At 44.4% G+C, this 27,161-nt stretch overlaps 1 protein-coding gene across 1 annotated transcript in view; it reads left to right on the top strand.

Annotated features, from left to right (window-relative positions):
* The window catches only part of LOC116359717 (dedicator of cytokinesis protein 1-like), a gene marked incomplete at its 5' end in the record, with an annotated part of 464,327 nt that overhangs the window by 82,326 nt on the left and 354,840 nt on the right, over window positions 1-27,161 (top strand). Inside the window, 3 exon segments of the mRNA XM_031813059.1 lie at window positions 2,146-2,274; window positions 14,627-14,735; window positions 18,929-18,999. Coding sequence (XP_031668919.1) covers window positions 2,146-2,274; window positions 14,627-14,735; window positions 18,929-18,999 — 309 coding nt within the window.

Raw genomic sequence — 27,161 nt, 5'->3', positions numbered from 1 at the left:
AGACCACGGTCCTGAACTACTATGTATATGATGCAGAGAAGTTAAACATCTTACCACTTCCCAGAATGGATGATCAACTGCTTGAATTTGGATTTCACCAGGAAGCAGACCACGGTCCTGAACTACTATGTATATGATGCAGAGAAGTTGCATGTACAGCTATATGAACAGTACGGGCTGTATAGTGTATAAATACACACATCTAAACGTTAAAGAATGTAATTAAGAAATATATAAATATTAGGGACGAGCAATGTCGGAATGGCATTGACTAAAATACAGTAGAAGATGACCAATGTTTTGAAGAGCTATGTAGAGAATGCCGAAGGTGACAGAACAGCTATATATGTTTATTTATAATGTGTGTGTGTGTGTGTATATACAGTGCCTTGCGAAAGTATTCGGCCTCCGTTTGAACTTTGCCACCTTTTGCCACATTTCAGGCTTCAAACATAAAGATATAAAACTGTATTTTTTTGTGAAGAATCAACAACAAGTGGGACACAATCATAAAGTGGAACGACATTTATTGGATATTTCAAACTTTTTTAACAAATCAAAAACTGAAAAATTGAGCGTGCAAAATTATTCAGCCCCTTTACTTTCAGTGCAGCAAACTCTCTCCAGAAGTTCAGTGAGGATCTCTGAATGATCCAATGTTGACCTAAATGACTAATGATGATAAATACAATCCACCTGTGTGTAATCAAGTCTCCGTATAAATGCACCTGCACTGTGATAGTCTCAGAGGTCCGTTAAATGCGCATAGAGCATCATGAAGAACAAGGAACACACCAGGCTGGTCCGAGATACTGTTGTGAAGAAGTTTAAAGGCGGATTTGGATACAAAAGATTTCCCAAGCTTTAAACATCCCAAGGAGCACTGTGCAAGCGATAATATTGAAATGGAAGGAGTATCAGACCACTGCAAATCTACCAAGACCTGGCCGTCCCTCTAAACTTTCAGCTCATACAAGGAGAAGACTGATCAGAGATGCAGCCAAGAGGCCCATGATCACTCTGGATGAGGTGGGAGACTCTGTCCATAGGACAACAATCAGTCGTATATTGCACAAATCTGGCCTTTATGGAAGAGTGGCAAGAAGAAAGCCATTTCTTAAAGATATCCATAAAAAGTGTTGTTTAAAGTTTGCCACAAGCCACCTGGGAGACACACCAAACATGTGGAAGAAGACTTTTTGGCAACAATGCAAAACGTTATGTTTGGCGTAAAAGCAACACAGTTCATCACCCTGAACACACCATCCCCACTGTCAAACATGGTGGTGGCAGCATCATGGTTTGGGCCTGCTTTTCTTCAGCAGGGACAGGGAAGATGGTTCAAATTGATGGGAAGATGGATGGAGCCAAATACAGGACCATTCTGGAAGAAAACCTGATGGAGTCTGCAAAAGACCTGAGACTGGGACGGAGATTTGTCTTCCAACAAGACAATGATCCAAAACATAAAGCAAAATCTATAATGGAATGGTTCAAAAATGAACATATCCAGGTGTTAGAATGGCCACGTCAAAGTCCAGACCTGAATCCAATCGAGAATCTGTGGAAAGAACTGAAAACTGCTGTTCACAAATGCTCTCCATCCAACCTCACTGAGCTCGAGCTGTTTTGCAAGGAGGAATGGGAAAACATTTCAGTCTCTCGATGTGCAAAACTGATAGACATACCCCAAGCGACTTACAGCTGTAATCGCAGCAAAAGGTGGCGCTACAAAGTATTAACTTAAGGGGGCTGAATAATTTTGCACGCCCAATTTTTCAGTTTTTGTTTTGTTAAAAAAGTTTGAAATATCCAATAAATGTCGTTCCACTTCATGATTGTGTCCCACTTGTTGTTGATTCTTCACACAAAAAAATACAGTTTTATATCTTTATGTTTGAAGCCTGAAATGTGGCAAAAGGTCGCAAAGTTCAAGGGGGCCGAATACTTTCGCAAGGCACTGTACCTAGTCAGTTGTACAACATATAAATATGTATGTGTGTATGTTCTTCAGGAAGCTGACCAATGTTTTGAAGAGCTATGTAGAGAATGCACAGAAGGTGACAGAACAGCTATGTATGTATGTATGTATGTATGTATGTATGTATGTATGTATATAATTATGTATGTGTGTATGTTCTTCAGGAAGCTGACCAAGGTTCTGAAGAACTATGTGGAGAATGCAGAGAAGCTGACAGAACAGCTGCTGAAGGCCATGAAAGCTCTGGAGTACATATTCAAGTTTATAGTGCGTTCCAGGGTCCTCTTCAACCAGTAAGTGTTCACACACACCCCCCTACACACCCCTACATACCCCTACACACCCCTACACACCCCTACGCCTCCCTATACCCCCCTACACACCCCTACACCCCCTATACCCCCCTACACACCCCTACGCCTCCCTATACCCCCCTACATACCCCTACACACCCCTACACACCCCTATACCCCCCTACACACCCCTACACACCCTACACACCCCTATACCCCCCTACACACCCCTATACCCCCCTACACACTACTACACACCCCTATACCCCCCTATACCCCCTACACCCCCCTACACACTACTACACACCCCTACACCCCCCTACACACTACTACACACCCCTACACCCCCCTATACCCCCCTACACACCCCTACACCCCTATACACTACTACACCCCCCTATACCCCCCTACACACCCCTACATACCCCTACACACCCCCACACACACACCCTCACACCTCTCTACACCCCCCTACACACCCCTACACACTCCTACACCCCCCTACACACTACTACACACCCCTACACACTACTACACACCCCTATACACTACTACACACCCCTCTACACACCCCTACACCCCCCCACACACACCCCTACAGCCCTCTACACTTCCCTACACCTCCCTACACACCCCTCTACACCCCCTTACACACCCCTATACACCCCTACACACCCCTACACACCCCTATACACTACTATACCCCCCTACACCCCTATACACTACTATACCCCCCTACACCCCCTACACACCTCTACACCCCCCTACACCCCCCTACACCCCTATACACTACTACACACCCCTATACACCCCTACACACCCCTATACACCCCTACACCACCCTACACACCCCTACACACCCCTACACCCCTATACACTATTACACCCCCCTACACACCCCTACACACCTACACACCCCTATACCCTCCTATACCCCCCTATACCCCCCTACACCCCCCTATACCCCCCTATACACTACTACACACTACTACTCTGCTCAACCTGTTCATGTGAATAGTCAGACTTTAGTGTTGATCAGTCCGTCTGTATCCGTTTGAATGTAAACATTGACAGTAGGAAGTACATGGTATGGAATATACTACAGGGCCTTCACAATATATTCATACCCCTTTATTACACCTTTTTGTTGTGTTATAGCCTGAATTTAAAATGGATTTCATAGATTTTTTCTCTCTCTCCCATCTACACACAATACCCCATAATTGACACATTTTTGTGCAAATGTTTGGAAAATTAAATACAGAAATATCTCATTTTCGTAAGTATCCGTACTCCTGAGTTATAATCGCTGCCAACAGTGATTCTAACTGTGAGTCTTTCTGGGTAAATCTCTAAGAGCTTTGCAGACCTGGATTGTACAATATTTGCACACGATTCTTTTTTAAATTCTTCAAACTCTGTCAAGTTGGTTGCTGATCATTGCTAGACAGCCATTTTCAAGTCTTGACATGGATTTTCAAGCCGACTTCAGTCGAAACTTAAACTTTGCCCCTCAGGAACATTCCATGTCATCTTGGAAAGCAACTCCAGTGTCGATTTGACCTCCAGTGTATATTTGACCTCCAGTGTATATTTGACCTTGTGTTTTGAGGTTATTGTCCTGTGAATTCATCTCCCAGTGTCCTTTGGAAAGCAGACTGAACCAGGTTTAGCCTGTGCTTACCTCTGTTTTGTTTATTTTTATGCCAAAGATCTCTCTAGTCCTTGCCGATGACAAGCATACCCATAACATGATGCAGCCAATACCACCATGCTTGAAAATATTTAGTGTGGATTTGCCCAAAACAACTCTTTTGTATTCAGATGATTAAGTTAATTTCTTTGCCAAAGGTTTTACAGTTTTACTTTAGTGCCTTATTGCAAACAGGATGTATGTTTTACTTTAGTGCCTTATTGCAAACAGGATGTATGTTAGGAATATTTTATTATGTACTACAGGCTTCCTTTTCATTCTGTGTTTTAGGTTATTATTGTGGAGTAACTGCAATGTTGTTGATCCATCCTCAGTTTTCTCCTATCGGAGCCATTAAACTCTGTAACTGTCACAAGTCACAATTAGCCTCATGGTAAAATCCCTGAGTGGTTTCCTTCCTCTCCTGCAACTGAGTTAGGAATGACGCCTGTATCTTTGTTTTGACGCGGTGTATTGATACACCATCCAAAGTGTAATTAATAACTTCACCATGCTCAAAGGGATATTCAATGTCTGCTTTCAATTTGTTTTACCCATCTACCAATAGGTTCCTTTCTTTGCGAGGCATTGGAAAAACCTCCCTGGTCTTTGTGGTTGAATCTGTGTTTGAAATTCACTGCTTGACTGAGGGACATTGCAGATAATTGTATGGGTTGGGGTAGTCATTAATAATGTTAAACCCTGTTATTGCACCCAGAGTCCATGCAACTGATTATGTGACTTGTTAAGCACATTTTTTACTCCTGAACTTATTCTCACTCATCATAACAAAGGGGTTGAATACTTATCCACTCATTATTATATCTAAAAACATAATTCCATTTTTAACATGAATGGGGTATTGTGTGTAGGACCGTGACACAACATCTCCATTGAATTCATTTTAAATTGAGGCTGTAATAAAACAAAATGTGGACAAGGTCAAGTAATGTGGATACCTTCTGAAGGCCCCGTAAATCATGTTGATTATGTCGCCGTTACTCTACCCCTGTGAAAAAAGTGCCATACAACAACTACCGACAGACAGACAGACAGGGTTCTCAGGCCTCTGACAGACAGACATACAGGGTTCTCAGGCCTCTGACAGACAGACATACAGGGTTCTCAGGCCTCTGACAGACAGACATACAGGGTTCTCAGGCCTCTGACAGACAGACATACAGGGTTCTCAGGCCTCTGACAGACAGACATACAGGGTTCTCAGGCCTCTGACAGACAGACATACAGGGTTCTCAGGCCTCTGACAGACAGACATACAGGGTTCTCAGGCCTCTGACAGACAGACATACATGGTTCTCAGGCCTCTGACAGACAGACAGACAGACAGACAGACAGACAGGGTTCTCAGGGCTCTGACAGACAGGGTTCTCAGGGCTCAGACAGACAGGCTTCTCAGGGCTCAGACAGACAGGGTTCTCAGGGCACAGACAGAAAAAAACAGACAGACAGACAGGGTTCTCAGGGCTCAGACAGACAGGGTTCTCAGGGCACAGACAGACAGACAGACAGACAGACAGGGTTCTCAGGGTTCAGACAGACAGGGTTCTCAGGGCTCAGACAGACAGACAGACAGGGTTCTCAGGGCTCAGACAGACAGGGTTCTCAGGGCACAGACCGACAGGGTTCTCAGGGCTCTGACAGACAGGGTTCTCAGGGCTCAGACAGACAGGGTTCTCAGGGCTCAGACCGACAGGGTTCTCAGGGCTCAGACCGACAGGGTTCTCAGGGCCCAGACAGACAGGGTTCTCAGGGCTCAGACTGACAGGGTTCTCAGGGCTCTGACAGACAGGGTTCTCAGGGCTCTGACAGACAGGGTTCTCAGGGCTCTGACAGACAGGGTTCTCAGGGCTCTGACAGACAGGGTTCTCAGGGCACAGACAGACATGGTTCTCAGGGCTCTGACAGACAGGGTTCTCAGGGCTCTGACAGACAGGGTTCTCAGGGCTCTGACAGACAGACAGACAGGGTTCTCAGGGCTCAGACAGACAGGGTTCTCAGGGCTCAGACAGACAGGGTTCTCAGGGCTCAGACAGACAGGGTTCTCAGGGCTCTGACAGACAGGGTTCTCAGGGCTCAGACAGACGGGGTTCTCAGGGCTCAGACAGACAGGGTTCTCAGGGCTCAGACAGACAGGGTTCTCAGGGCACAGACAGACAGGGTTCTCAGGGCTCAGACAGACAGGGTTCTCAGGGCTCAGACAGACAGGGTTCTCAGGGCACAGACAGACAGGGTTCTCAGGGCACAGACAGACAGGGTTCTCAGGGCACAGACAGACAGGGTTCTCAGGGCACAGACAGACAGGGTTCTCAGGGCTCAGACAGACAGGGTTCTCAGGGCTCAGACAGACAGGGTTCTCAGGGCTCAGACAGACAGGGTTCTCAGGGCTCAGACAGACAGGGTTCTCAGGGCTCTGACAGACAGGGTTCTCAGGGCTCTGACAGACAGGGTTCTCAGGGCTCAGACAGACAGGGTTCTCAGGGCTCAGACAGACAGGGTTCTCAGGGCTCAGACAGACAGGGTTCTCAGGGCTCAGACAGACAGGGATCTCAGGGCTCAGACAGACATGGTTCTCAGGGCTCAGACAGACAGGGTTCTCAGGGCTCAGACAGACAGGGTTCTCAGGGCACAGACAGACAGGGTTCTCAGGGCACAGACAGACAGGGTTCTCAGGGCACAGACAGACAGGGTTCTCAGGGCTCAGACAGACAGGGTTCTCAGGGCTCAGACAGACAGGGTTCTCAGGGCTCAGACAGACAGGGTTCTCAGGGCTCAGACAGACAGGGTTCTCAGGGCTCTGACAGACAGGGTTCTCAGGGCTCAGACAGACAGGGTTCTCAGGGCTCAGACAGACAGGGTTCTCAGGGCTCTGACAGACAGGGTTCTCAGGGCTCAGACAGACAGGGTTCTCAGGGCTCTGACAGACAGGGTTCTCAGGGCTCAGACAGACAGGGTTCTCAGGGCACAGACAGACAGGGTTCTCAGGGCACAGACAGACAGGGTTCTCAGGGCTCAGACAGACAGGGTTCTCAGGGCTCAGACAGACAGGGTTCTCAGGGCTCAGACAGACAGGGTTCTCAGGGCTCTGACTGGCCAGTGGAACACTTCTGACATGATAGAGGCGACATTCCCTCTATTTCCTCCTTGGAGGGGAAGCTGCTGCCTGGTTGGTTGCCTGTGATTGTTATTTCTGTTCTGTCCCTGTGTACCGGCCTGACTGACTGGTTGTGTCTGAAATAACAACCTCTTCACTATATGGGTCCTGTTGGCCCTGGTCAAAAGTACTGCCCCGTAGTGAATAGTGTGCCATTTTGAACACAGCCTCTGAACCCTGCTTTGTAGCACCACATGAGAGGAAGGAAGGACGATTTCAATAGTTGTTGTGAAACCGCAGAGTGGTGCTTCAAATCCCATAGTTTCTGCATGTAAGCCCCCTCAACTCAAGTGTCTATTCCCTGTCTCTGCCTGCATGTCTGCCTGCCTGCATGTCTGCCTGCCTGCAATGTCTGCCTGCCTGCATGTCTGCCTGCCTGCATGTCTGCCTGCCTGCATGTCTGCCTGCCTGCATGTCTGCCTGCCTGCATGTCTGCCGGCCTGCATGTCTGCCTGTAAGCCCCCTCAACTCAAGTGTCTATTCCCTGTCTCTGCCTGCACTGTCTGTCTGTACTGTCTGCCTGTCTGCATGTCTGCCAGCCAGCCCCCTCAACTCAAGTGTCTATTCCCTGTCTCTGCCTGCACTGTCTGTCTGTACTGTCTGCCTGTCTGCCAGCCAGCCCCCTCAACTCAAGTGTCTATTCCCTGTCTCTGTCTGTACTCTCTGTCTGTACTGTCTGCCTGTCTGCCAGCCAGCCCCCTCAACTCAAGTGTCTATTCCCTGTCTCTGTCTGTACTCTCTGTCTGTACTGTCTGCCTGTCTGCCAGCCAGCCCCCTCAACTCAAGTGTCTATTCCCTGTCTCTGTCTGTACTCTCTGTCTGTACTGTCTGCCTGTCTGCCAGCCAGCCCCCTCAACTCAAGTGTCTATTCCCTGTCTCTGTCTGTACTCTCTGTCTGCCTGTCTGCCAGCCAGCCCCCTCAACTCAAGTGTCTATTCCCTGTCTCTGTCTGTACTGTCTGTCTGTACTGTCTGCCTGTCTGCCAGCCAGCCCCCTCAACTCAAGTGTCTATTCCATGTCTCTGTCTGTACTGTCTGTCTGTACTGTCTGCCTGTCTGCCAGCCAGCCCCCTCAACTCAAGTGTCTATTCCCTGTCTCTGTCTGTACTGTCTGTCTGTACTGTCTGCCTGTCTGCCAGCCAGCCCCCTCAACTCAAGTGTCTAGTCCCTGTCTCTGTCTGTACTGTCTGTCTGTACTGTCTGTCTGTACTGTCTGTACTGTCTGTCTGTCTGTACTGTCTGTCTGTCTGTTCTGTCTGCCAGCCAGCCCCCTCAACTCAAGTGTCTATTCCCTGTCTCTGTCTGTACTGTCTGCCTGTCTGCCTGTCTGCCAGCCAGCCCCCTCAACTCAAGTGTCTATTCCCTGTCTCTGTCTGTACTCTCTGTCTGTACTGTCTGTCTGTACTGTCTGTCTGTACTGTACTCTCTGTCTGTCTGTACTGTCTGTCTGTACTGTCTGTCTGTACTGTCTGTCTGTACTGTCTGTCTGTCTGTACCGTCGGTACTGTCTCTGTCTGTCTGTACTGTCTGTCTGTACCGTCGGTACTGTCTGTACTGTCTGTCTGTACTGTCTGTCTGTACTGTCTGTACTGTCTGTCTGTCTGTACTGTCTGTCTGTACTGTCTGTCTGTACTGTCTGTCTGTACTGTCTGTCTGTACTGTCTGTCTGTCTGTACTGTCTGTCTGTACTGTCTGTCTGTACTGTCTGTCTGTACTGTCTGTCTGTACTGTCTGTCTGTCTGTACCGTCGGTACTGTCTCTGTCTGTCTGTCTGTGTTATACAGACTCTCATCATGTAGATAGCGACCCCCTAACCTGGCTTCAAATAGTAGTGGCTTCCTTGCACCACGCAAAGCTCAATCAAGCACATCCTATATTGTTTGAAATATATCAAATACTGGTATGGCAACCTGCATTACCATGTCTGTGTCTGGAAGTAAAGTTGGATGTGGAAAACCCCCTCTAAACATGTCTTGTGCAGTGTAGCAGGAAGTAACCCCCTCTAAACATGTCTTGTCCCCCCTCAGCAGTGTAGCAGGAAGTAACCCCCTCTAAACATGTCTTGTTCCCCTCAGCAGTGTAGCAGGAAGTAACCCCCTCTAAACATGTCTTGTCCCCCCTCAGCAGTGCAGCAGGAAGTAACCCCCTCTAAACATGTCTTGTTCCCCTCAGCAGTGTAGCAGGAAGTAACCCCCTCTAAACATGTCTTGTCCCCCTCAGCAGTGTAGCAGGAAGTAACCCCCTCTAAACATTTCTTGTCCCCCCTCAGCAGTGAGGCGGGAAGTAACCCCCTCTAAACATGTCTTGTCCCCCTCAGCAGTATAGCAGGAAGTAACCCCCTCTAAACATGTCTTGTCCCCCTCAGCAGTATAGCAGGAAGTAACCCCCTCTAAACATGTCTTGTCCCCCCTCAGCAGTGAGGCCGGAAGTAACCCCCTCTAAACATGTCTTGTCCCCCTTCAGCAGTGTAGCAGGAAGTAGATTATAGAGTAACGTGTTTTACTCAGTAACACTCCAGAGATGGTCGACACACATCATTAGTTTTTATTCCCCCACAAAGCAGCTCGTTTTATAGTTTCATTCCCGTTTGGGGAGATTTACATGCGTTGTGTAAGGGATTGGGATACAAGCCATGTTGTGGGGATGAGAGAATAGAGGCCTTACTGTAATCTCCTGTCTTGCACCGTACACAGAGTTACAGGGATGCAGTTTCAGGTTCTGCCTCCGTACTAACTGTTACAGTCCAGGTTCTGCCTCCATACTAACTGTTACAGTCCAGGTTCTGCCTCCATACTAACTGTTACAGTCCAGATTCCTCCATACTAACTGTTACAGTCCAGGTTCTGCCTCCATACTAACTGTTACAGTCCAGATTCCTCCATACTAACTGTTACAGTCCAGGTTCTGCCTCCATACTAACTGTTACAGTCCAGATTCCTCCATACTAACTGTTACAGTCCAGATTCCTCCATACTAACTGTTACAGTCCAGGTTCTGCCTCCATACTAACTGTTACAGTCCAGATTCTGCCTCCATACTAACTGTTACAGTCCAGATTCCTCCATACTAACTGTTACAGTCCAGATTCTGCCTCCATGCAAACTGTTACAGTCCAGATTCTGCCTCCATACAAACTGTTACAGTCCAGATTCTGCCTCCATACTAACTGTTACAGTCCAGATTCCTCCATACTAACTGTTACAGTCCAGATTCTGCCTCCATGCAAACTGTTACAGTCCAGATTCTGCCTCCATACTAACTGTTACAGTCCAGGTTCTGCCTCCATACTAACTGTTACAGTCCAGATTCCTAAATACTAACTGTTACAGTCCAGGTTCCTCCATACAAACTGTTACAGTCCAGGTTCTGCCTCCATACTGTTACAGTCCAGATTCCTCCATACTAACTGTTACAGTCCAGATTCCTCCATACTAACTGTTACAGTCCAGGTTCTGCCTCCATGCAAACTGTTACAGTCCAGATTCTGCCTCCATACTAACTGTTACAGTCCAGGTTCTGCCTCCATACTAACTGTTACAGTCCAGGTTCTGCCTCCATACTAACTGTTACAGTCCAGATTCCTCCATACTAACTGTTACAGTCCAGGTTCTGCCTCCATACTAACTGTTACAGTCCAGATTCCTCCATACCAACTGTTACAGTCCAGATTCTGCCTCCATACTAACTGTTACAGTCCAGATTCTGCCTCCATACTAACTGTTACAGTCCAGGTTCTGCCTCCATACTAACTGTTACAGTCCAGATTCCTCCATACTAACTGTTACAGTCCAGGTTCTGCCTCCATACTAACTGTTACAGTCCAGATTCCTCCATACTAACTGTTACAGTCCAGGTTCTGCCTCCATACTAACTGTTACAGTCCAGATTCCTCCATACTAACTGTTACAGTCCAGATTCCTCCATACTGTCGTGTCTTTGGTATCATTAAAAGTGAAGACTGGTATTTAATCAAATCAATTCTCTGTAATTATTATTACGTGATTATACTAATCATGTAAATGTAATTAACTAGGAAGTCGGGGCACCAAGGAAAATATTCAGATTACAAATTTATAATTTTCCTAATTATAACTCTTCAGATATTTTAACATCTGATCAGTTAGTATTTAAATTAATTAATTTTTCTTTACCTCGCGTTAGTCTCATTCCAAACGTCGTAAATTGTTGGTTATCTGCACGAACCCAGTGTTCACTATGAGTCATCCATAAACCAATTGTCTTAATCATTTATTTACAATCACAGAAATGCATAAACAAACAAACAGTAGATCTGGTTACAAGGAAATGACGAGGTTCCCTAGTGGTCTCAGCCAATATGACGGCTTGGTGGACAAAGGGAAGTGGGTGTGGGCTGGGAAGTGGGTGTGGGCTGGGAAGTGGGTGTGGGCTGGGAAGTGGGTGTGGGCTGGGAAGTGGGTGTGGGCTGGGAAGTGGGTGTGGGCTGGGAAGTGGGTGTGGGCTGGGAAGTGGGTGTGGGCTGGGAAGTGGGTGTGGGCTGGGAAGTGGGTGTGGACTGGGAAGTGGGTGTGGGCTGGGAAGTGGGTGTGGACTGGGAAGTGGGTGTGGGCTGGGAAGTGGGTGTGGGCTGGGAAGTGGGTGTGGACTGGGAAGTGGGTGTGGGCTGGGAAGTGGGTGTGGACTGGGAAGTGGGTGTGGACTGGGAAGTGGGTGTGGACTGGGAAGTGGGTGTGGACTGGGAAGTGGGTGTGGACTGGGAAGTGGGTGTGGACTGGGAAGTGGGTGTGGACTGGGAAGTGGGTGTGGGCTGGGAAGTGGGTGTGGACTGGGAAGTGGGTGTGGACTGGGAAGTGGGTGTGGACTGAGAGAGCGGGAAAGACAAGAGTTACTACACACAGTTGATAATTATATGAATTATATCTAGCTGCGGACTAGTAATTAGTGTCTAAGATTTGCTCTTATTCTGTAGGGATCGACAGTCTCAGAGTTGAACCATTTCCTGCTGTGTAGCCAATGCTCGATGTGATATGGTTAGGATATGGTTAGGTTGGTAACCAGTTTGTAACAGCAATAAGGCACCTCGGGGGTTTGTGATATATGGCCAATATACCACGGCTAAGGGATATATCCAGGACCTCCGCATGGCGTCATGGGTAAGAACAACCCTTAGCCGTGGTTGTGTCATGGGTAAGAACAGCCCTTAGTCGTGGTTGCGTCATGGGTAAGAACAACCCTTAGCCGTGGTTGCGTCATGGGTAAGAACAACCCTTAGCCGTGGTTGCGTCATGGGTAATAACAACCCTTAGCCGTGGTTGCGTCATGGGTAAGAACAACCCTTAGCCGTGGTTGCGTCATGGGTAAGAACAGCCCTTAGCCGTGGTTGCGTCATGGGTAAGAACAGCCCTTAGCCGTGGTTGCGTCATGGGTAAGAACAGCCCTTAGCCGTGGTTGCGTCATGGGTAAGAACAGCCATTAGCCGTGGTTGCGTCATGGGTAAGAACAGCCCTTAGCTGTGGTTGCGTCATGGGTAAGAACAGCCCTTAGCCGTGGTTGCGTCATGGGTAAGAACAACCCTTAGCCGTGGTTGCGTCATGGGTAAGAACAGCCATTAGCCGTGGTTGCGTCATGGGTAAGAACAGCCATTAGCCGTGGTTGCGTCATGGGTAAGAACAGCCATTAGCCGTGGTTGCGTCATGGGTAAGAACAGCCCTTAGCCGTGGTTGCGTCATGGGTAAGAACAGCCCTTAGCCGTGGTTGCGTCATGGGTAAGAACAGCCCTTAGCCGTGGTTGCGTCATGGGTAAGAACAGCCCTTAGCCGTGGTTGCGTCATGGGTAAGAACATCCCTTAGCCGTGGTTGCGTCATGGGTAAGAACAGCCCTTAGCCGTGGTTGCGTCATGGGTAAGAACAGCCATTAGCCGTGGTTGCGTCATGGGTAAGAACAGCCATTAGCCGTGGTTGCGTCATGGGTAAGAACAGCCATTAGCCGTGGTTGCGTCATGGGTAAGAACAGCCCTTAGCCGTGGTTGCGTCATGGGTAAGAACAGCCCTTAGCCGTGGTTGCGTCATGGGTAAGAACAGCCCTTAGCCGTGGTATAATGGCCATATACCACACCTCGTCTGGCCTGATTCCTTCATTATGAAACAGTTACAAAGCCTTGTACCTGGCGATCGTATCGCATCAATAAATCACCAACTGTTCTTCCCCCTGCGTAAAGTATTCCAGATGAATATGCTAATTAATTAATTAATATACGTCTTTTGGTGTGCCAGGACTTGCCGTTGTTTTCCCTGCTTTTGACGCTGGAAGCAGACAGGCTGGAGTAGCCCGCTTGTTTTAGATGCTAACGATGATCAGCTATGACCAAGGTATTTTGGTCTTGTTTGGTATTTGCATGGAGAACCCATGCTGAGCCTACAGTCAGTGGGCCCTGGTTTGATGGGTAGAGAACTGTGATATAACAATGACAGAGAAGTGGCCTACTGGCATCCGGCTACAGGGGGCCTGTTTACATCTCTGTGTGAGCTAACAGCACGTCTCTGTGTGTGGAGGGACTTCATGAAAGGTCTCTAAATCATCGGTTTTAATTCCTCCTCTCCTCCCTTTCTCTTTCCACTCCTCTCTCTCTCCCACTCTCTTCCTCATTCTCTCCTACCACTCCTCTCTCCTCTCCTCCCTTTCAATCTCCACTCCTCTCTCTCTCCCACTCTCTTCCTAAATTCTCTTCTACCTCCCCTCTCCTCTTATCCCTCTTCCCACCATCTCTTTTCTCCCCATCCCTCTCTCCTCTCCCTACATCCCTCTCTCCCTCCATCCATCTCTCCCTCCATCCATCTCTCCCTCCATCCATCTCTCCCTCCCTCCATCCCTCTCTCCTCTCCCTCTATCCATTCCTCTCTCCCTCCCTCCATCATCCTTCTCTCCTCTCTCCTTCCTACCTCCCTCCGTCCATCCCATCCGTCTCTCCTCTTCTCCCTCCATCCATCCCTACATCCATCTCTCCTCTTCTCCCTCCTACCTCCCTCCCCCGTCCGTCCATCCATCTCTCCTCTTCTCCCTCCCTCCATCCATCCATCCATCCATCCATCCATCTCTCCTCTTCTCCCTCCTAACTCCCTCCGTCCGTCCATCCATCTCTCCTCTCCTCTCCATCCATCTCTCCTCTTCTCCCTCCTACCTCCCTCCGTCTGTCCATCCATCTCTCCTCTCCCTCCATCCATCTCTCCTCTTCTCCCTCCTATCTCCCTCCATCCATCCATCCATCCATCTCTCCTCTCCCTCCTACGTCCGTCCATCCGTCTCTCCTCTCCCTCCATCCATCTCTCCTCTTCTCCCTCCTAACTCCCTCCCTCCCTCCATCCATCCATCTCTCCTCTCCATCCATCCATCTCTCCTCTTCTCCCTCCTACCTCCCTCCATCCATCCATCTCTCCTCTCCATCCATCCATCTCTCCTCTTCTCCCTCCTAACTCCCTCCGTCCGTCCATCCGTCTCTCCTCTCTCCCCAGACTGTATGAGAACAAAGGAGAAGCAGACTTCATGGAGTCCTTGAGGAATCTCTTCACTTCCTTCAATGACATGATGAACATCAACTCTGAGAACACAGGCATGGTAAAGGTAGGACATCAATCATATAGTCTGGCTCTGCTTCAGAGTGATGCCTTTTGTGTTTCCATGGGTATTCTATGCATTCTGTTTCCCTGTGTATATCAGTCTCTAGTTCCCATCTCATGTCCACTATGTGTCTATAGTAGAGGTCGACCAATTATGATTTTTCAACACCGATACCGATTATTGGAGGACCAAAAATAAGCCACTACCGATTAATTGGCCTTATATTTTTTAATTTATTTTTTTAAATATATATATTTGTAATAATGACAATTACAACAATACTCAATGAACACTTTTATTTTAACTTAATATAATACATAAATAAAATCTATTTAGTCTCAAATAAATAATGAAACATGTTCAATTTGGTTTAAATAATGCAAAAACAATGTTTTGGAGAAGAAAGTAAAAGTGCAATATGTGCCATGTAAGAAAGCTAACTTTTCAGTTCCTTGCTCAGAACATGAGAACATATGAAAGTTGGTGGTTCCTTTCAACATGAGTCTTTAATATTCCCAGGTAAAAAGTTTTAGATTGTAGTTATTATAGGAATTATAGGACTATTTCTCTCTCTACCATTTGTATTTCATATACCTTTGACTATTGGATGTTCTAATAGGGACTTTAGGAACGAATTGCAAAAATCGCTGAAGTTGGAGACTTTTATCTCCCTCACCAACTTCAAACATCAGCTATCTGAGCGGCTAACCGATCGCTGCAGCTGTACATAGTCTATTGGTAAATAGCCCACCCTTTCTCACCTACCTCATCCCCATACTGTTTTTATTTATTTACTTTTCTGCTCTTTTGCACACCAATATCTCTACCTGTACATGACCATCTGATCATTCATCACTCCAGTGTTAATCTGCAAAATTGTAATTATTTGCCTACCTCCTCATGCCTTTTGCACACATTGTATATAGACTCCCCCTTTGGTTCTACTGTGTTATTGACTTGTTAATTGTTTACTCCATGTGTAACTCTTTGTTGTCTGCTCCCTCTGCTATGCTTTATCTTGGCCAGGTCGCAGTTGCAAATGAGAACTTGTTCTCAACTAGCCTACCTGGTTAAATAAAGGTGTTCTCAACTAGCCTACCTGGTTAAATAAAGGTGTTCTCAACTAGCCTACCTGGTTAAATAAAGGTGAAAAAAATAAAAATAAAATAAAATAAAAATATTGCCAGCCTCATCTCAGGAGTTGATCGGCTTGAATTCATAACAGCTCTGTGCATCAAGCATTGCTAAGAGCTGCTGGCAAACGCAGTAAAGTTTGAATGAATGCTTACGAGCCTGCTGCTGCCTCAGTCAGACTGCTCTATCAAATCACAGATTTAATTATAACATAATGACACAGAAATACGAGCCTTAGGTCATTAATATGGTCAATTTCCGGAAACGATCATTTTTGAAAACAAAACATCTATTCTTTCAGTGAAATACGGAACCATTACGTATTTTATTTAACGGGTGGCATCCTTAAGTCTATATATTCCTGTTACATTGCACAACCTTCAATGTTAGGTCATAATTCTGGCAAATTAGTTGGCAACGAGCCAGGCGGCCCAAACTGTTGCATATACCCTGACTCTGCGTGCAATGAACACAAGGGAAGTGATACAACTTCACCTGGTTAATATTGCCTGCTAACATGAATTTCTTTGTACTAAATATACAGGTTTAAAAATACATACATCTGTGTATTGATTTTAAGATGTTTATGGTTAGGTACATTCGTTCAACGGTTGTGCTTTTTCTGCGAATGTGTTTTTGTAAAAATCATCCCCGTTTGGCGAAGTAGGCTGTGATTCGATGATAAATTAACAGGCACCGCATTGATTATATGCAGCGCAGGACAAGCTGGTTAACCTAGTAATATCATCAACCACTAGTTAACTTGTGATTATGTGAAGATTGATTCTTTTTTATAAGATGGAAGTTTAGTGCTAGCTAGCGACTTAACTTGGCTCCTTGTTGCACTCGCGTAACATGCGGTCAGCAGTTTCCTCGTGGACAAGCTGGTTAACCCAGTAATATCATCAACCACTAGTTAACTAGTTTCCTCGTGGACAAGCTGGTTAACCCAGTAATATCATCAACCACTAGTTAACTAGTTTCCTCGTGGACAAGCTGGTTAACCCAGTCATCAACCACTAGTTAACTAGTTTCCTCGTGGACAAGCTGGTTAACCCAGTCATCAACCACTAGTTAACTAGTTTCCTCGTGGACAAGCTGGTTAACCCAGTAATATCATCAACCACTAGTTAACTAGTTTCCTCGTGGACAAGCTGGTTAACCCAGTGATCAACCACTAGTTAACTAGTTTCCTCGTGGATCAATGTAATCGGCAATAATCGGTGTCCTAAAAGGCTGATTACTGATTGTCATGAAATCGTCCCTAATTAATCGGTCCATATGTATCATGCTCTCCTAGAGGTAAAGGACAATATACAGAGCCAGTCCATAGTTTGGACACATCTACTCATTCAAGGGTTTCTCTATATTTTTGTAGTATGTTCTACAATGTAGAATAATAGTGAAGACATCAAAACTATGAAATAACACACATGGAATCATGTAGTAACTAAAAACGGTGTTAAACAAAAATATGTTAGAATTTAGATGCTTCAAAGTAGTTCATATCCAAGCAGTCTCTGAACAGTTGATGTTGAGATGTGTCTGTTACTTGAACTCTGTGAAGCATTTATTTGAGGTGCAGTTAACTTAATGAACGTATCCTCTGCAGCAGAAGTAACTCTGGGTCTTCCTTTCCTGTGGCGGTCCTCATGAGAGCCAGTTTAATCACAGCGCTTGATGGTTTTTGTTACTGCATTTGAAGAAACGTTCAACGTTCTTGAACATTTCCCAGGATTGACTGACCTTCATGTCTTAAAGTAATGATGGACTGTCATTTGTCTTTGCTTATTTGAGCTGTTCTTTTACCAAATAGGGCTTATCTTCTGTATACCACCCATGCCTTGTCACAACACAACTGATTGGCTCAAACGCATTAAGAAAGGAAAGAAATTCCACAAATTAACTTTTAACAAGGCACACCTGTTAATGGAAATGCATTCCAGGTGACTACCTCATGAAGCTGGTTGAGAGAATTCCAAGAGTGTGCAAAGCTGTCATCAAGACAAAGGGTGGCTATTTGAAATATACAATATATTTTGATTTGTATAATTAACACTTTTTTGTTTACTACATGATTCCATATGTGTTATTTCATAGTTTTCACTTATTATTCTACAATGTAGAAAATAGTAAAAAAAGCAACAACCTGGAATAAGTAGATGTGTCCAGACGTTTGACTGGTACTGCATCTCCTGTTGTTGTCTGTGTGTTGTTCCCCTCTTTATTAATTGTCTATCTGAATAGATCTCTCCATGTGCCTCCCTCCCCTCTGTGTTCATATGTATTTCTTCTGCAACTGTTATCTATGTCTGTGTTCTCTCTCTGACCTGTTCTGTGTCCCGACGTATCTCTCTCGCTCTCTCTTGTGCTCTCTATCACACTCTCTCTCTCTTGCGCTCTCTGACCTGTTCTGTGTCCCGGGGCTTCTCTGCGTTCTTCCTCTTTAGCTCCTCCTCAAGGTATTTTCTGATATCCCTCCCTCCCTCCCTCCCTCCCTCCCTCCCTCCCTCCCTCCCTCCCTCCCTCCCTCCCTCCCTCCCTCCCCTCCTAATTACTGATGGCTCTAGACAAGCATAATGACTGATTGCTCTAGACAAGCATAATGACTGATTGCTCTAGACAAGCATAATGACTGATTGCTCTAGACAAGCATAAAGACTGATGACTCTTGACAAGCATAATGACTGATGACTCTTGACAAGCATAATGACTCTAGACAAGCATAATGACTGATGACTCTTGACAAGCATAATGACTCTAGACAAGCATAACGACTGATGACTCTTGACAAGCATAATGACTCTAGACAAGCATAATGACTGATGGCTCTAGACAAGCATAACGACTGATGACTCTAGACAAGCATAATGACTCTAGACAAGCATAACGACTGATGGCTCTTGACAAGCATAATGACACATCCTGCCATACAAAATATTGTGATATTCTAGTTAACATTTTCAACATTCTAGTGAGGGTCAGGGCTGTTACCCAAGTTGGTCATCTAATATTCAAACCTTTAAGATCAGGGATAATCCTAATCGTTTTGTTTTGTCCAGGGTGCAGCGTTGAGATACGTCCCCACCATCGTGAACGACGTCAAACTGGTCTTCGATCCCAAGGAGCTCAGGTAGGTTTTCATCAGGGAAACTGCGGTCTCGTGGTGAATATGTTTTAGCACATCTGGTTATGTACACTATACACTATACTATACATGATCTATGTTTTAGCACATCTGGTTATGTACACTATACACTATACTATACACTATCTGTGACTCCTGTTAGACTATACTGTAATGTCATTATCTATGTTTTAGCACATCTGGTTATGTACACTATACTATACATTATCTATGTTTTAGCACATCTGGTTATGTACACTATACACTATACTATACATTATCTATGTTTTAGCACATCTGGTTATGTACACTATACACTCATGCTTTCACACTGTAGATAACACACTTCTATAAGGCCATAACAGAGATGAGATTTACCTCTTATTCCCTCCACTGCCTGGGACTCCTGTTAGACTCTACTGTAGTATCATTATCTGTGACTCCTGAATACTGTAGTATCATTATCTGTGACTCCTGAATACTGTCGTATCATTATCTGTGACTCCTGAATACTGTAGTGTCATTATCTGTGACTCCTGAATATTGTAGTGTCATTATCTGTGACTCCTGAATACTGTCGTATCATTATCTGTGACTCCTGAATACTGTAGTATCATTATCTGTGACTCCTGAATACTGTTGTATCATTATCTGTGACTCCTGAATACTGTAGTGTCATTATCTGTGACTCCTGAATATTGTAGTGTCATTATCTGTGACTCCTGAATACTGTAGTGTCATTATATGTGACTCCTGAATACTGTAGTGTCATTATCTGTGACTCCTGAATATTGTAGTGTCATTGTCTGTGACTCCTGTTTGACTATACTGTAATGTCATTATCTGTGACTCCAGAATACTGTAATGTCATTATCTGTGACTCCTTTTAGACCAATAATGTAATGTCATTATCTGTGACTCCTGAATACTGTTTTGTCATTATCTGTGACTCCTGAATACTGTAGTATCATTATCTGTGACTCCTGAATACTGTGATGTCATTATCTGTGACTCCTGTTAGACTATACTGTAGTATCATTATCTGTGACTCCTGACTACTGTAGTCATTATCTCTGACTCCTGTTCGACTATACTGTAGTGTCATTATCTGTGACTCCTGAATACTGTAGTGTCATTATCTGTGACTCCTGAATACTGTAGTGTCATTATCTGTGACTCCTGAATACTGTAGTGTCATTATCTGTGACTCCTGAATACTGTAGTGTCATTATCTGTGACTCCTGAATACTGTAGTGTCATTATCTGTGACTCCTGAATACTGTAGTGTCATTATCTGTGACTCCTGAATACTGTAGTGTCATTATCTGTGACTCCTGAATACTGTAGTGTCATTGTCTGTGACTCCTGAATACTGTAGTGTCATTATCTGTGACTTCTGAATACTGTAGTGTCATTATCTGTTACTCCTGAATACTGTAGTGTCATTATCTGTGACTCCTGAATACTGTAGTGTCATTGTCTGTGACTCCTGAATACTGTAGTGTCATTATCTGTTACTCCTGAATACTGTAGTGTCATTATCTGTACATGTAAGGATGCCAGAAACTAAGGAAGAGGTGCAGGAGTGAATCTGAAAAAGCTGTGAGTTACAAAGTCAATCTAAGAAATGAAGACACGTGTAAATGATTTGACTGATTAAGGTAAAGCACTCTGACATGGGAGAGAGAGACTAAAGAGCCTTGCTCAGTGGGTTTGTCTCGTCAGTAATCGTCTCTTTGAAATCACATTCCGTGTTTTAGAGATTGTCTCCCCTTTATTTATTTTATATATATATTTTTGGGGGGGGGGGTGATTACCTTTAACAGTTGGTTTGGATTAAAGAACTGATTTGATATTGTGGCTTGTGCAGTGTGAGTGGTCACACCTCGTTATCCTCGAGCTACTTACCTTTAGGCTCTGCTTCACACACACACACACACACACACACACACACACACACACACACACACACCACTTAACATTCACCAGCTGTACCATGTGGGTTGGTTATATATAGTCCCGGTTGCCGTGGGAACCTGGAACTGCTGCTTCACCAACAGCGCAGCGGTTAATCTGACCTGCCATGAATGTTATATCATCGTATTGATTTAATTTGACTAGATTACTAGATCTATTGATCAGTAGATCACTAGGACACCAGATCACTAGGACACTAGATTAATAGTGGTTAATCTGACCTGCCATGAATGTTATATCATCGTATTGTATTGATTTCATTTGACTAGATTACTAGATCTATTGATCAGTAGATCACTAGGACACCAGATCACTAGGACACTAGATTAATAGTGGTTAATCTGACCTGCCATGAATGTTATATCATCGTATTGTATTGATTTCATTTGACTAGATTACTAGATCTATTGATCAGTAGATCACTAGGACACCAGATCACTAGGACACTAGATTAATAGTGGTTAATCTGACCTGCCATGGATGTTATATCATCGTATTGTATTGATTTCATTTGACTAGATTACTAGATCTATTGATCAGTAGATCACTAGGACACCAGATCACTAGGACACTAAATTAATAGTGGTTAATCTGACCTGCCATGAATGTTATATCATCGTATTGTATTGATTTCATTTGACTAGATTACTAGATCTATTGATCAGTAGATCACTAGGACACCAGATCACTAGGACACTAGATTAATAGTGGTTAATCTGACCTGCCATGAATGTTATATCATCGTATTGTATTGATTTCATTTGACTAGATTACTAGATCTATTGATCAGTAGATCACTAGGACACCAGATCACTAGGACACTAGATTAATAGTGGTTAATCTGACCTGCCATGGATGTTATATCATCGTATTGTATTGATTTCATTTGACTAGATTACTAGATCTATTGATCAGTAGATCACTAGGACACCAGATCACTAGGACACTAGATTAATAGTGGTTAATCTGACCTGCCATGAATGTTATATCATCGTATTGTATTGATTTCATTTGACTAGATTACTAGATCTATTGATCAGTAGATCACTAGGACACCAGATCACTAGGACACTAGATTAATAGTGGTTAATCTGACCTGCCATGAATGTTATATCATCATATTGTATTGATTTCATTTGACTAGATTACTAGATCTATTGATCAGTAGATCACTAGGACACCAGATCACTAGGACACTAGATTAATAGTGGTTAATCTGACCTGCCATGAATGTTATATCATCGTATTGTATTGATTTCATTTGACTAGATTACTAGATCTATTGATCAGTAGATCACTAGGACACCAGATCACTAGGACACTAGATTAATAGTGGTTAATCTGACCTGCCATGAATGTTATATCATCGTATTGTATTGATTTCATTTGACTAGATTACTAGATCTATTGATCAGTAGATCACTAGGACACCAGATCACTAGGACACTAGATTAATAGTGGTTAATCTGACCTGCCATGAATGTTATATCATCGTATTGTATTGATTTCATTTGACTAGATTACTAGATCTATTGATCAGTAGATCACTAGGACACCAGATCACTAGGACACTAGATTAATAGTGGTTAATCTGACCTGCCATGAATGTTATATCATTGTATTGTATTGATTTAATTTGACTAGATTACTAGATCTATTGATCAGTAGATCACTAGGACACCAGATCACTAGGACACTAGATTAATAGTGGTTAATCTGACCAGCCATGAATGTTATATCATCGTATTGTATTGATTTAATTTGACTAGATTACTAGATCTATTGATCAGTAGATCACTAGGACACCAGATCACTAGGACACTAGATTAATAGTGGTTAATCTGGCCTGCCATGAATGTTATATCATCGTATTGTATTGATTTCATTTGACTAGATTACTAGATCTATTGATCAGTAGATCACTAGGACACCAGATCACTAGGACACTATCAATAGATCACTGGATGAATAGGACACTAGATTAATGGATCACTAGATTAATGGATCACTAGATTAATGGATCACTAGATTAATGGATCACTAGATTAATGGATCACTAGATTATTGGATCACTAGATTAATGGATCACTAGATTAATGGATCACTAGATTAATAGATCACTAGATTAATGGATCACTAGATTAATGGATCACTAGATTAATGGATCACTAGATTAATGGATCACTAGATTATTGGATCACTAGATTAATGGATCACTAGATTAATGGATCACTAGATTAATAGATCACTAGATTAATGGATCACTAGATTAATGGATCACTAGATTAATGGATCACTAGATTAATGGATCACTAGATTAATGGATCACTAGATTAATAGATCACTAGATCACTAGATCACTAGATGAATAGATCACTAGATGAATAGATCACTAGATGAATAGATCACTAGATAAATAGATCACTAGATAAATAGGTCACTAGATTAATGGATCACTATATTAATAGATCACTAGATTAATAGATCACTAGATGAATAGATCACTAGATGAATAGATCACTAGATGAATAGATCACTAGATGAATAGATCACTAGATGAATGGATCACTAGATTAATAGATCACTAGATTAATAGATCACTAGATTAATAGATCACTAAATTAATGGATCACTAGATTAATAGATCACTAGATCAGTAGATCAATAGATTACTAGATTACTGGATTAATAGATTAATAGATCACTAGATGCATAGGACACTAGATGAATAGGACACTAGATGAATAGATCACTAGATGAATAGATCACTAGATTAATGGATCACTAGATTAATAGATCACTAGATTAATGGATCACTAGATTAATAGCTCACTAGATCAGTAGATCAACAGATTACTAGATTACTGGATTAATAGATTAATAGATCACTAGATGCATAGGACACTAGATGAATAGGACACTAGATGAATAGATCACTAGATGAATAGATCACTAGATTAATAGATTAATAGATCAATAGATTAATAGATCAATGGATTACTATATTAATCAATTACTAGATTAATCGATTACTAGATTAATCGATTACTAGATTAATAGATTAATAGATCACTAGGACACTAGATTAATAGATCACTAGGACACTAATAGATCACTAGATCACTAGGTTAATAGATTAATAGATCACTAGGACACTAGATTAATAGATCACTAGGATACTAGATTAATAGATCACCAGGACACTAGATTAATAGATCACCAGGACACTAGATTAATAGATCACTAGATCACTAGGTTAATAGATTAATAGATCACTAGGACACTAATAGATCACTAGATCACTAGGTTAATAGATTAATAGATCACTAGGACACTAATAGATCACTAGATCACTAGGTTAATAGATTAATAGATCACTAGGACCCTCCACTTTTACAGACTAGCTGATGTAATATTGGAACATAAGGGTCTGTTTTTGTTATACATCCATGGATTTAGTTTGAAGCCTCAACCTGAAATGTTCGTCCTTATTCACTAGCGTCCTGTTCTACATTCATGAAGCTGAGCTGTTCAACTGCTCACGCAGAACAAATTCTAGCCTACGTTGACTGAATGTTAAATATGTTGTTCTGACGTTATGTGTTTTGGGCCCAGCCACAGTTCTGCATGTCACATACATACAGTATGTGACATGCAGAACTGTGGCTGGGCCCAAATTGGGTCCTGAGCAAATCACTGCACTACAGAGGGAATAGGGTACCTGCTGTACTGCACTACAGAGGGAATAGGGTGCCCGCTGTACTGCACTACAGAGGGAATAGGGTGCCCGCTGTACTGCACTACAGAGGGAATAGGGTACCTGCTGTACTGCACTACAGAGGGAATAGGGTGCCCGCTGTACTGCACTATATAGGGGATATGGTGCCCGCTGTACTGCACTATATAGGGAATAGGGTGCCTGCTGTACTGCACTACAGAGGGAATAGGGTGCCCGCTGTACTGCACTATATAGGGGATATGGTGCCCGCTGTACTGCACTATATAGGGAATAGGGTGCCTGCTGTACTGCACTACAGAGGGAATAGGGTGCCCGCTGTACGGCACTATATAGGGAATATGGTGCCTGCTGTACTGCACTACAGAGGGAATAGGGTGCCCGCTGTACTGCACTATATAGGGAATATGGTGCCTGCTGTACTGCACTACAGAGGGAATAGGGTGCGTGTTGGGAAGGGTCATGTGACCAGACAGGTCTGTATTAGGGAAGGGGGATGGGATTGCTATACCCAAAGAGGCCAATGTCATGACACCTCCTTCCCATTAGGGAAGGGTCATGTGACCAGACAGGTCTGTATTAGGGAAGGGTCATGTGACCAGACAGGTCTGTATTAGGGAAGGGTCATGTGACCAGACAGGTCTGTATTAGGGAAGGGTCATGTGACCAGACAGGTCTGTATTAGGGAAGGGTCATGTGACCAGACAGGTCTGTATTAGGGAAGGGTCATGTGACCAGACAGGTCTGTATTAGGGAAGGGTCATGTGACCAGACAGGTCTGTATTAGTGAAGGGTCGTGTGACCAGACAGGTCTGGGAAGTGGGGGTCGAATAAGAAGTCACTACAAAGTGATAATTATAACAATTGAAATGCTAATCCTTTACACATGAACGCTCACTCATTCGGGAATAATTGCAATCATATATATATATATTTACGCTCAGTGTGTCGTCTTGATCGCTGGTGAAAAGTACATTTATTTTGTAGAATTGTCCGTCTCTCTCCGTCTCTCTCTCGGTTGTGGTTAGAGGGGATTGTTCAGAGTGACATTCGTTTTAGAATGGATGTTTTGGCGGTTGTCGTTCAATGATACCAAATTCCTAGCTGCAGACTAGTAATTAATATCAAATTAATATCATTCTGTCGGTATCGATAGTCTAAAAGTTTAACTATGTGGTATGGTTAAAATATTCAGCAATGGTCCAACAACCTGTGTACTCCCATGATTGAGAGAAACATGGTCTGCAACCTTTAGCCATTTCGTAATTGAGGTAAGATCGGTCTGCTGATAATTTCTCAAAGGAATGGCAGAAAAGGGGCTGTCCCAGGAGGCCTGACCCTAACTGGGCTCAGGGGCTGTCCCAGGATGTCTGACCCTAACTGGGCTCAGGGGCTGTCCCAGAAGGCCTGACCCTAACTGGGCTCAGGGGCTGTCCCAGGAGGCCTGACCCTAACTGGGCTCAGGGGCTGTCCCAGGAGGCCTGACCCTAACTGGGCTCAGGGGCTGTCCCAGGAGGCCTGACCCTAACTGGGCTCAGGGGCTGTCCCAGGAGGCCTGACCCTAACTGGGCTCAGGGGCTGTCCCAGAAGGCCTGACCCTAACTGGGCTCAGGGGCTGTCCCAGGAGGCCTGACCCTAACTGGGCTCAGGGGCTGTCCCAGAAGGCCTGACCCTAACTGGGCTCAGGGGCTGTCCCAGGATGTCTGACCCTAACTGGGCTCAGGGGCTGTCCCAGGAGGCCTGACCCTAACTGGGCTCAGGGGCTGTCCCAGGAGGCCTGACCCTAACTGGGCTCAGGGGCGGTCCTCTGATTTAGTTCAAATCAAAAGGGAATTGTATTTTTCTTCATTAAACAGTCCAACATCATATTACACATTTATACAAACCGTATCATACTCATTCATTCATCTTATACTACAATTAGATGTAAACCTCATATCTGAGGCTATTATATAAAGAGCTTTATGGTAATGTGGCCACACCGTCCCCCATGAGCTTCCCAAGTTGTAACAAACGGACCAGTTCGTAGGATTCTTCACCCATCTTTTACACTTTCTCCGGAACGTGAAATTTGTTCGTACCTCAAGTTCTGTGAGGTGGAAGGATTTCCTTTGTTCTCCATGAAAAACTACTCTCTGTCCATGAGGTCTTCTCAGGAATTTACGACCTCTGACCACAGCAGCCTAGTTAAAGGAGGCAGGGAGAGGGGGATGGGATTGCTATACCCAAAGAGGCCCTCCCTCCCTCCCTCCCTCCCTCCCTCCCTCCCTCCCTCCCTCCCTCCCTCCCTCCCTCCCTCCCTCCCTCCCTCCCTCCCTCCCTCCCTCCCTCCCTCCCTCCCTCCTCTTCTCCCTCCCTCCCTCCTCTTCTCCTCTCCTCCCTTCTCTTCTCTTCTGCCCTCCTCTCCTCCCTTCCTCCTCTTCTATCCTCCTCCCTCCTCTTCTATCCTCCCTCC

This window comes from Oncorhynchus kisutch, unplaced genomic scaffold (assembly GCF_002021735.2).
Source record: "Oncorhynchus kisutch isolate 150728-3 unplaced genomic scaffold, Okis_V2 Okis04b-Okis11a_hom, whole genome shotgun sequence".
Taxonomy (NCBI): Eukaryota; Metazoa; Chordata; class Actinopteri; order Salmoniformes; family Salmonidae; genus Oncorhynchus; species Oncorhynchus kisutch.
The sequence above is the reverse complement of the archived record's forward strand: the minus strand, read 5'-3'. Positions and strand labels throughout refer to the sequence as shown.